The sequence below is a fragment of the Barbatula barbatula genome (assembly GCF_947034865.1).
Source record: "Barbatula barbatula genome assembly, chromosome: 20".
NCBI lineage: Eukaryota > Metazoa > Chordata > Actinopteri > Cypriniformes > Nemacheilidae > Barbatula > Barbatula barbatula.
The window spans coordinates 343,443-356,143 of record NC_136783.1 but is presented as its reverse complement, the minus strand read 5'-3'; the positions used below and the strand labels follow the sequence as shown (position 1 = coordinate 356,143).

Here is a 12,701-nt window from a genome sequence, read left to right as displayed (position 1 = left end):
ACCTTCATAATCAAACGGTACTGTTCATGAAGAATTTGTATCCTTTATCTAGCTTTGATCTTTTCATTAGGGACTTGTCATCTTGCCGTATTTGTGGTAGCTGTGAAGGGGACTTGGTGAACTCCATTCTGAGGCGCTACTGGAAGTAACGTTACACTGCTTCACGGCAGAACGGAAGATGCGTGACAACATGTGAAAAGGGCCTATAGGCCAAGGACATTTTTTTTTTGTGGCATGAAAAGTGAGTTGTCATTCAAATGTAGTGAATTACAGTAAAAAGTGTCCAGAAAAAAGAATACGCAAATATAGTACAAATACTAAAGTGTATTTAAGTACAGTACTCAAGTAAATGGACTTTGTTGCTTCCCACCTTAGCTAATTATTTACATTGCAGTGCAAACGCCCCAATTGGGTTTTACAAATAGTCAAGTGAGCTTTATTTATATAGCGCTTTTTACAATTTTCATTGTTACAAAACAGCTGTACAAGAAAACATTGACTATAAGCAAAACATATAATGTTATGCAAGTCAAAACACAGGTCAAATATCAGACAGACTATAAATTCCTATATGCGGTGTTAATTAATTAAGACTATAAAATTCTAGCAGCCCACCGGCCAGGCAAACAAACCTGAGAGGGAAACCAGGCCTAACCAGGGGATTCCAGTTCCCCTCTGGCAAAAACTGCTGCCTCTGCACAAGCTCAACAGTGCGCGCACAACAAGGCAAAATAAAAAAAGTTAGATTTAAATTATTAATAATTAATAATCTTTAATAATCTAATAGCGACTGAAGTTTTGTAGAGTCGCCCCGTCCTTCGTCAAGAATTTTTTAGGTCTGGGAATGGATTGCATCCTGCCCGCTCTAGTAACCTTGGAACAATGAGACAAGACTGGCTGAGAGTAGAGTACTGTTCTGCACTCTTTGATGCAACAAATGCATCAGTTGTTATTGGAAGTGTCCCTGGTTCCGGTTGATCTAACTAGTGCAGCCTAGATCTTTGAAATATATATATTATGAGGTTGACAGAACCGGGCTAATATGCTCATACTTTTTGTACGTGTAAGAACTCGAGCTGCCGCATTTTGGACCAGTTAGAGTTTTTGTAATAGGCCTGCAGGGCAACCACCTAATAGTGCATTACAGTAATCTAGTCTTGATGTCATAAAGGCATGTATAAGCTTCTCTGCATCTGATGGTGACAGCATGGTGTGGTATGCCAACTCCATTTGGCAAATAGCGCAAATAACGACATCTAACCCTAACTGTGTGTTCACATAGAGCGCGAATGAGGCGTCAAGCGCGAGTGATTTACATGTTAAGTCAATGCAAAGACGCGATAGACGCGCTTGCGGCGCAAATAGCGCGAATGAGGCGGCGCGAATGACGCGAATTGCGCGAATGACGCGAATTGCGCGAATCGCGCGATTTAAAAAATCTGAACTTTGGCGAAAATTCGCGCCGCGTTAACCAATCAGGCGCCTGCTCTAGTAGTGACGTAGACGACGTAGCGAGCAGAGGCAGAAATAAAAAATGGAGGACAAGCTCATCTCAGTGTGTGGACACCCGGAGCTTTATGATACGTGTTCATAAAAATAGGAATGAAAAGGATCTCGCTTGGAAGAAAGTGAGTGAGGAGGTCGGAGAATCCGGTAAATTGTAAAAACATTTTCGTGAAGCGAATTTCACTCGCGAATGACGCGAATAGCGCGAATGACGCGAATTTCACACGCGAATAGCGTGAATGAAGCGAGTAAACACAAAATGTTCAAGCGTCCAACTACTCGCGAATAGCGCGTTTTTGACGCCTCATTCGCGCTCTATGTGAACACACAGTAACGCTGGGAGCGTGTCTGATGTCGCCACTGAAACCACGCCCACTCGTGTTGTCATCACACCGTTTCTCAACTGTCAAATAGAGCTAGGGGCGGGTCCATGCATGCTCAGACGCCCACTTCATCATCGATTAACCGTTTAAGGTCCTGTTAAATTGTTTAACACCACAATTCAGAACTTTATACTTCTGAGTCTTTGTAACTGTTTCAGCAATATATTTCTAACATTCATGATGTGTTTAGAAAAAATTCTCTGATTTCTTTTAACACAGTCTTTAAAGATTCACAGAGGAGTGGACTCAAATGTATCCTGACACATGTGCAAACCTGGTGACTAACTATCAGAGATGTCTGACCTCTAGAGTTGCTTGCCAACAAGGGTTTCTCCACAAAGTTTTGCTCTGGGATCAAATTCTTATTTCACTGACTGAAATCCAAATCAATTTAAAACCTTTATATAAAAAAATTTTCTCCTGATTTTTTTTTATATTCTGTCTCTTAACTACTAAACCTACCATAAAAAATATAGACCCTTCATTTCTTTGTAAGCAGGCAAACTTCAGCAGAGGATCAAATAATGATGTCCCTCACTGTATAAACTACTCAAGGGGTGCCGTTTGTACTGCAACTGCCATCTTTAGTTTTACCTTTATTGTCATTGCATGGTATACAACGAAATTTGACATCTCATAGAAAAACAAACAAACTGTATTCATCAAAGTAAATCATTTAAGAACAATAAAAACAAAAAAATAGCTTGGTGTCTTGTGGAAGTTGTTTAAGCAATATTGCATGTCCGTTGTGAGTTATTAAAGCAGCTGTGGGAGGACAGAGGCACGGGAGAGGCAATTCCGTTCAAAATGGCTGTTAGGCAAAACTATTTCTAAATCTGGAAGTGCGAGTCTTTAAAGCTCTGTAATGTCTTCCCGATGGCAGTAGTGCTAACAGATCACGAGAGGGATGAGTGCAGTCCTTAATGATATAAGAAGCTCTTCTGCAGCTGCGAAGCCTGTAAATCTCCTCAAGGGGGGGCAATGAAAGTCCAATAATCTTTTGTGATGTTTTTATGACCCTCTGCAGTGCGGTTCTTTCAGCCATTGAACAACTCCCGTACCAGACTGTAATGCAATATATTAGTATGCTTTCTACTGTGTAATGGTAGAAGGACTTCAGCGGTGTGGCAGAGAGATGGGCCTTCCTCTAAGTTCTGAGGAAGTAAAGTCTCTGGTGGGCTGTTTTGACCAGGGCAACAGGGTTAATTGACCACTTGAGGTCATTTTTTAGCCGCGCTAGCACACCAGCCCTGCATCCTCACTTTTGTTTACGTTCTCTGCACCGTCTCCGTCCACTGCTGGGCATGGTATTCCACGGAGACGCCGGTGATCTAGTGATCTCCACTGGAATTCCATGCATGTACTGAACGGTGACCGATATTGACTGTTTTTGTGTCGTCCCAATATAAATCAGTGATTCCTGAGTGAAGGGGATGAGCTCTGACTACCCATATTAAAAAAAAGATAAAATACAGTTCCGTTTCAGAGATATCTCAACCGCTGCGTCTGTGCGCGCCGCCATTCACCATTCTACATGTGGAATTGACATTAGCATAAGATATTGTCTCAAAGCATCAACCTATTTGATTAAATATTGTGTAGGTGACTGTTAAACTAATGAACATTTGAACTGATATTTCCAAAATTGCGAGTCAGAATTGGTTAATTAATTGGTTAATAGTTTGCTTTTCTTTTGCTCAGTGTAAAATTAAGCCTGTTTTCACTTATTTAAAATATCCCCTTTTATCTTTTTTTCAACAGATCTTTTGTGGAAAGTTTCAATAGTTTGTGTTCAGCAAAGCCATGGGTGACGAAGTTGAGTTCAGCGGGTTTGATATACCTTCATTTTGGCAGACGTGTCCTTACCGAACTGACACAGCTGAAACAGGAGGACAGACAGCTGGAGGTGCTTTATGAGAAGGTCAGTTTATCTGTAACTTTTTAAACAGATGATAGTAGAACTTAATTCTAAAAGACAAGTTATGGTCGTGCATAGCCTCTATGCCAGGGGTCGGTAAACCCCTTGCTCTTGAGCCGCATGTTGGCTCTTCTGCCCCCTTGCTGCTGCTCCCTGCACTCTTTAAAGCCCGGTGTTTATGCCTCGTATGAAGATTCGTTTTTGGTCAATCCGATCACAAGTGGACGAAAGAGGCACTGACCCGTTTACATCTGCTGCTGTAATCCGTCTATTTTGTCCACTTCTGCTATAATTTCTTCAAGAGATATCTTAAAAATGCATACACCATTCACACACATGTATTTTATTTTTTAAATATTACATTAGAATAGACTAAATAAATGCATGCAATGTACATTTGAGCGCGACAGGAGATGACAGAAAAACAAAGAGCAGTTTTATTTCTACTTTGACAGATGAGAGACACGGCGAACACTGTATATGTGTGTTAGAAATGATATGGTGAGAACATTCTGCTTGGTACGTTTTTCGTCTTTAACCCAAACTTTTAGGTCTTTAGCCAGCATAGATTAAATCCCGTCTGGCTAGCGCAATTCTCATAATGTTTACGCATGATGTCTGTATGCAGAGAGTAGGTGGTCTCTCGTGGCTGTTCATCAAACGCTGCCAAAACAAAGGTTCTCAGAAAAAAGCTAAAGCAACACCGCAATGCTACTCTCCTATTGCAACACTTCCACTTCTTGCTAGGGACAAAAATTTATAAATTGCTAAATCTAAATACAATAAATTATTTTCACCAGATGTCGGTAACAATCCAAATAATTAATACACACAAAGAAAACAAAACCAATAAATTCCTAAATGAAGTTATGTATAATAAAATTGAATGAGACAGGGAAAAAGTATTGAACACATGGGGAGGAATGGGAGGTGTAAAAAGTCATGGAAAGACAAGACTCCAGCAGAAATCTATCAGTAATTAGAAAGCAATACTGCCCCTCGTCCAAGCAAATGAACATCGGCTGGTTCAGCCCCAACTGATGGCATATAAAAGGGTGTCTCATTACCAAGGTGTTATTTCACCATAAACCAACTAGGACCAGGTGCTCCTCGCATGATTGAGGAGCAAAAAGCATCATCAGAGTGATCCAAGAGCCAAGGACCACTTGTGGAGAACTTCAGAAAGACAATTGTTTCAAAGAAACCATAAGAACCGCAGTGGCCTGTATGCACGCTCGCCACGCAAGACTTCTTTCCTGAAGAAAAAACATGTTAAAGCTTGTTTAAAGTTTTGCTACACAACATTTAGACAGTCTATGAAATACTGGGAGAATTAAGTCTGGTCTGATGACACCAAAATTTAACTCTTTGGTTGCTATAATACACACCATGTTTTGAGGTCAAATAGCACTTCGCATCACCCCAAAAACGCCAAACCAACAGTGAATTTTGGAGTCGGGAACATTATGGTGTTTTTCAGCATACAGCACTGGCAAACTTGATATAATTGAAGGAAGGATGAATGGACAAATGTACAGAGACATTCTTGATAAAAATGTGCTGCCATCTTCCAGAATGATGAAGATGAAACAAGGGTGGACATTTCAGCAAGACAATGATCCCAAACCCACAGCAAAGGAAACTCTCAATTGGTTTCAGAGAAAGAGAATAAAGCTGCTAGAATAGCCCAGGCAATCACCTGACTTAAATCCAATAGAAAATCTATGGAAAGAGCTACAGTTCATAGAAAATGCCCACGGAACCTGAAAACCGTTTGTCTGGAAGAATGGGCCAAAATCACACCTGAGGAATGCATGCGACTCATTTCTCCATACAGGAGGTGTCTTGAAGCTGTCATTACCAACAATGGCTTTTGTACAAAGTATTAAATACATTTTACTAAGAGTGTTCAATACCTTGTCATTCTATTTTATTACATTAAACTTAATTTGTGAATTTATTTTAGTTTTTTTGCATGTATGGATTATTTGGGATGTTAATGATATTTGGTGTAAATGTCATGTCAACATCACCTTGAGAAAGATATTCACTGAGAAATATGGTGATGTGTTCAATATTTATTTATCCGCTGTATGTCTTGCGACTCCACCCAAATATTTATTTGAAGGGAGAGGGCCCAAAATGGCTCTTTCGACGCCTGCTCTACACCCCCTGCAAAGTGCCAGTTTTCATTTATACTTGTGTGTCAGTGTCCGCGTCAACAGGCAATGACCATTAGGCATCAGTGTCCACACGTGTGTTGCTTGTGTAACAAAGACAAGAGCCGAAGAAGCAGCAGCATGTTGTTTAGGCTGTCTGAGAAGCATTAGTAGTGATAGCGGCAAGTAAACAGTCACTTTTTGTTGCAGCTTGATGTTAAAAAAAGCATAACAAAAAATTTACTTGGATAATTTATTCGCCAAATGCATTTGTGTAAACATGGCACCATCGCATCTTAAGGAGGGCTTCAAACAGACCAATCACAGCACTTGTGCTCCGCGTTGAGTTCACACATTCCATTTTTGAAGAGGTGCACATCAGGCTATGCACAGCCTACGGCGTAGGTCCTACACACAACCATAAATCGCATTCTATAGAATTTGTGCAAAGTCCGAGTTGGAAACATTTTGAAAAATGTCTTTCCACAAATGTATTATGTTTGCAAATTGGTCACTATCAAAACACAATTATATGTAATTTAGAGTCATATTGACATTTTTGTTTAGCCCGGTTCTGTCAACCTTGCACTGGTTACCTATAAAGCATTGCATAAACTTTAAAATCTTGCTTATTACCTATAAAGCCCTTCATGGTTTAGCTCCTCACTACTTGAGAGAACTTCTAACGTATTATAGTCCATCACGTGCACTACGCTCTCAGGCGTCAGGTCAGTTTGTAATACCTAGAATTTCAAAATCAAGTGCAGGCGGCAGATCCTTTTCCTATCTAGCACCTAAACTTTGGAACAGTCTTCCCTGCACTGTCCGGGACACAGACACACTCTGTCAGTTTAAATCTAGACTAAAGACGCATCTTTTTAATCTTGCATACACTACACTATCATAATATATATATTTCAAAGATCTAGGCTGCACTAGTTAGATCAACCGGAACCAGGGACACTTCCAATAACAACTGATGCATTTGTTGCATCAAAGAGTGCAGAACAGAACTCTACTCTCAGCCAGTCTTGTCTCATTGTTCCAAGGTTATCGGAGCAGGCAGGGCGCAATCCATTCCTAGACCTGACAAATGCTGGACGAAGGACGTTGCGACTCTACAAAACTTCAGTCGCTATTAGATTATTAATGATAATTTTAAATCTAACTTTGTTTTTTATTTTGCCTTGTTGTGCGGGCACTGTCGAGCTTGTGCAGAGGCAGCAGTTTTTGCCAGAGGGGAACTGGAATCCCTGGTTAGGCCTGGTCTCCCTCTGAGGTTTTTTTTCTCCTCCAATGGAGTTTTGGGTTCCTCGCCACCGTTTGCATACTGTTTGCCTGGCCGGGGGGGCTGATAAAATTTGATAGTGTTATTTAATGAACACTGCATTTAGGAATTTATAGTGTGTCTGATATTTGACCTGTGTTTTGACTTCCATAACCTTTTATGTTTTACTTATAGTCAATGTTTTCTTGTACAGCTGCCAAATGAATAAATGTAAATGTAAAGTTGGTAGATCTCATACTTTCGAACTCGCTATGAAAAATTTGTGTTGATACTGTTGATAAATGAGACCAATGGTGTCGTCACCTCGACGTAACCTCTTGACGTAATTTGCCGGTCGTGGTCACGTCAAGACAACGTAATGGATTAAAAATTGTGTGTTTGTAACCAGTTATTAATTTTACATTTTTATTTAATATTCTTTGGGTGGACATACAGTACAACTAATTTCACTTGTCCTTATTCCCGTAACTATAACTAAAACAATGTAAATTTCTATCAGAGTTGGAATACTTTTCATTTACTAAACAGATAAAAGCAACATATCAAATCGCATTAAAAACCATAAACATGTTTGGAAATGAACAACAAAGTGTTCTCCAGACGCTTGACTTGATATAAACGAATCATATATCGCAGATGATTAAAGAAACATACGAAATTACAGATGCATAAATATTATGAAAGCACTAATGTGATTGTTTCTAAACTGAGTTTTACTGTATGTCCTCTTCAGGTGCGGGTCATGTTCTGGTTGCCGTGGTTACTCTTAACCATCACCATGCTGTATAAAAACCATAAAAATAATACAATAAAATCTAATAAAACTTTACTGTCATTTATTTTGTTAAATCCGTTTATTTGTTTAGAAGTAATAAGAGCCTAACCTGATCAATAAAGCGTTGTTATTGCTGTCAGACAACATTCTGTTCAGACTTTAAAGGGTAACTCCATCCAAAAATGAAAGTTCTGTCAGGAATTGCTCACCCTCTAGTTGTTCCAGACATGTTTACATTTATTTGTTGGGTTGAACACAGAGAGATATTTTGGAATAATGTTAGAAACCAACAGTTCTGAAGCACCATTGACTTCCATAGTAGAACTGTTTGTTTTCCTACATTCCTCAAAATATCATTTTTTGTGTTCAATTACTTAATTGTTTTTCCTACTATGGAAGTCAATGGTGCTTCTGAACTGTCTGTTGCTCACGTTATTCCAAAATATCTCTCTTTGTGCACCCTTTCTCTCTTATTACTGGAGTTATGCACTCAAGTGACCTCTAAAACTTAAACGTAACACAGAAATATATTTCCTGTAGTATGTTGAGCATTTGAATGATTAAAGTGGAGCTATTACAATGTCCTTCAAATGAAATTTCATACAGTGTGTAATGTTGCTTTGTGACTAATACAGGTGAAATGCCACTAAACCTCCTCTGAACAAGGAGCTAGTTGTATTATTCCCAGTGTCAGACACGTGACGTGACGTGTTGTGTTTCAGATGTATGAGAACTTTGTGGAGGAGGTGGATGCAGTGGATAATGGGATTTCCCAGTGCAACGGTGAAGCGCGGTACTCCATCAACACCACCCTCAGTGCTCGCGTTGGCCATCTCAATCCTCACTGGAACAGCAAAAACCAGGACACAGAGGTTAGCGTGAGACAATAGTATTACATGATGGGCTGCTAAACAAATGTACTATATGGTGTCACGGCAAACATTTAGAAAAAAGACATCCCTCTTATGTTATATTATAAATATTTGATTTGATTTATATTTAAAACATAATAATTTATAATTAACAGTTTGTTTTCTACATTTTTGCTGTCACACCACTACGGTGTGTTTGTCAGCTACCCCTTGATCTATTGTGTAAATCACCCTAGTTTGGACTTGTCATTAGTTAGATGACTGTAATAGCGTTATTTTACACTTGCAATAAATATCTTTCCCTTTCATTACAGTCAGAGGAAAACTGACCACTGCTCAAACATGATTTAGATTTTCTTTAGCCTGTTCAATGACATCCATTATACACTAAAATGTGCTGTAAACCAGGCCCGGCTCCAGATATGAGATGCAGAGGAGTAACCCTAACCCTATCTAAATATATAATTTTTGCCCCAAAATATTTACTATAAACGAACTATATGCAAAATAACTATTTAGCTTTTTGAATTAATATTGTATATTTTATTTGTATACATTCTTATGCATATATATTAACATATATAGCCTACGTATTAAGCCTAACCCAATACATATATTTATTTTACGTTTTTGAATGAAGTAACTTGAAAACATAAAAAGAGCTATTCAGATCACTGTAATATTCACAGCATTAACTTTGCTCATTTCAGAGATCATGTCACAAACTAATCCATGTCCAGTCTGTATTATTGCGTTTTCCTCTCATGAAACATTGTTCGGTGCAATGGTGTCAGAACTGTCGGGTGAACCGCTAATATTTGATGTAATGGTCAATGAGTGTCATTTGGGGTTCCGGTGCAGATGGGGAAATAATACGTGTGGGCGGAACACGGATCCAGTAGCCAAGACTATTTTGACTCGCCTCCGCTTGTTTGCTGAACGCAGGGTTCTTGCCCCCCAAAATTCCATTGTTGAAAAAACAACATGTGCTGAAGAGGTTACAATTTGCCAAAGAACACATTGACTGGACTAAAGAGAAATCCTGAAGAGGAAATGCCCTTGAAATGGGAGTTTCAGCAAGACAACGCCCCCAAACACACCAGTAAGCGAGCCACATCTTTGTTCCAGACCAACCAGATTAATGTTATGAGGTGGCCAGCGCAATCTCCAGACCTTAATCCGACAGAAAACTTGTGGGGTGACTTCAAAAACACTGTTTCTGAGGCAAAACCAAGAAATGTAGAGGAATTGTGGTCTGTGCTGGAATATCCGTTCACAGGTCCCAGAAGTTGGTCGACTCCATGCAACATAGATGTGAAGCATTTTTCATAAACTGTAGCTATACAACTAAATATTTGTTCAGTGACAAGATCACAAGAACGCTAAATCTTCAAGCATTTTTCATTTTATACAGTAAATGTTTGACTTTCTAAAGTAAAGTGCTATTTTACTACTTTACTAAAAATTTTTACTACTTTTTTCATGTTTTGGTTTAGAATAGTGCAGTGTTCCCAATGCAGTTGTGTATTGAAATGTCTAAGTTATTATAAGGATTATAACTTTTTAAACACACTGCTATTATTTTGAACACAACTGTATATAAGCTTGAATAGTGGCATAAGAACGAGGAGAGGATCCACAGCATCTCATCTACACCATCAGAACAAATGTATTTTTGTCAACTAAATTAAAGTCAGACGTTTAAGCACATACCATCAGACCGAAAGCGTTTGAAGCTAATTAGAAACATTTGACTTGAGTGTTTTAACACTGTTGAAGGGTATCTTGCCTGAATTACAACTGGAGCCGTAAAGACACCTTACATCAAATTATTCAAAGTAAAGTGAGTGTCTACTCCGTAATTAAGCACGGATCAGACACATGTAGTATGCATCGTATTCTTGAGGGTTTAACATGCGCATGCATAGATAAGAATAAAAAGCGTGTTGTAATAAAAATGTACAACACTACTTCACATATTAGTTGACACAGTGCTGCGCTCTCATTCCTCTCCGTCACATCTTTGTTCATGTAGTGAAGTGTTTTCTCACAGGAGGGTTTCCATAAAGCCATGGCTCTCGTAGGAGCTGAATTCCAGGACCGTTTGAATTATTACATGAACGCCTGGCTTCCAGCGAGAGACATCGTGCAGCAAGCTGTTCAGAGCAGATATCAGGTAAGGATCTGTGCTCTGATACCATACCTCACAAAGGCCGTACAAGCCTTCAAACACGATTATAACATCCACAAGATACCGACAACTGGAGAAAGTATTTGTTCGGGTGTGCAGGTGGACCCGAGCGGTGAGATTGCGTTGCTGGCTCAGGGTGGATGTCCGTGGAAAGAGCATCTGTTCGCTCTGGAGAAAGAGATGAAGGTGGATGTGCCAATCAAGTTTGTTTTGTACCCGGATCAGAACGGCCACTGGAGAGTGCAATGTGTTCCTGCGGGACCCAACACCTTTCAAAACAGGTGCGTCTTGTGTTTAAATGCACAGAGATTGAACAGGTCTTGTCGTGTCTTTGTTGATGGAATCATGCTTTTGTGTAGATTGAGTCTGTTGGAGGAATGGCGAGGGGTCCGGGATGACGGACTGTCCGAGCTCAGTGGGATTCCCGACTGCGTCTTTGTTCATGCAAGTGGTTTTATTGGAGGCAACAAGACACAGAATGGGGCTCTGGAGATGGCAAAAAGAACGCTTCAGATGGCACCCAAACCTTTACAGACGGACACAAACCTGTGATCCACATGCTCGCTGCATAGAAAACTACATATGTAAACACTTAAGAAAATGCATAACTCTTTGCAGCAAGTTTGTTTTCATAATATTTCTTCTTTAAATATCTAGTTATTAAAAGAGTTGTTAAGAGCCATAAAAAATCTGTGTTGAAAACTGTCTTAACTTCAAGATTCCATACAGTAATGATTGTCATTTGAGTGCACCGGTCAGATTGTACGGGTAATGTGGTTCATTCATCTTTGCAAATTAATGTTTTACCCGTAAACAGAAGAGAGTTGAACCGGCTGCTTGTCCTTACAGCAGTTCATCCAACCCAAATCCATTACACTTTTTGCATCCTTTTCAAGTAGTCCTGAATACTTTGATTAGCTTGCTCAGGGTTGTTACTTAACTCTACAGGACACCAGCCCTCCAGGAGCTAGCCTGGACATGAGTAGTCCTGGTTTTAAATTTATACTTTTCATTGTTTAGAACTTTCCAGAATTAAATACAAAGTTATCGTCATGCAAGTGATGCCATCACAAGAAAATGACAAGAAACCTCAAGCTTTGGTCAGTCAGTGCTAAAGCAAGAGTTCATATCTGAAAGCTTTAAATACTGATGAAGTGACGACTTTCTTCCACTGAACAGGGACCCGTTTCAATAAGGAGGTTCAAGCAACACGGAGTTAAAATATGAACTCTGAGGTGATTTACTCAGATAATCGCTACTCAGAGTGGATTTAACTCAGTGAAACCAGCTGTTCTGAAACAGAAAACTCAGAGTAAGTTTACTCTAGGTTACGCGTGTTCACCGCGGTTTTAAAAAGCCATCATCAATTGAGCGAAGATAACACGATTCACCATGGCAACGAATTGAAGGCACTGTTACAAACATACAGCGAATATGAGCACATTTATAGAAAGAAGAGCAGCAAAAGAGACAATCGGCGTGGGAGAAAATGTAAAGTTGAATTGCTTTTTTATATATATATATATATATATATATATATATATAAAATCTACGATGTGTGTCATGTAGGTGCAATCCTTCTTCAATAAAAAGAACATGGCAGCAGCTG

At 39.4% G+C, this 12,701-nt stretch overlaps 1 protein-coding gene across 1 annotated transcript in view; it reads left to right on the top strand.

Moving 5' to 3' along the window:
* myg1 (myg1 exonuclease) overlaps positions 1-12,701 on the top strand; it is a 32,427-nt gene extending 19,726 nt beyond the window's left edge. Inside the window, exons 3-7 of the mRNA XM_079483300.1 lie at positions 3,651-3,810; positions 8,752-8,901; positions 10,955-11,077; positions 11,192-11,373; positions 11,452-12,701. Of these exons, the coding sequence (XP_079339426.1) occupies positions 3,651-3,810; positions 8,752-8,901; positions 10,955-11,077; positions 11,192-11,373; positions 11,452-11,644 (808 nt within the window). The 3' untranslated portion in view covers positions 11,645-12,701. The remainder of the gene's footprint in view (positions 1-3,650; positions 3,811-8,751; positions 8,902-10,954; positions 11,078-11,191; positions 11,374-11,451) is intronic.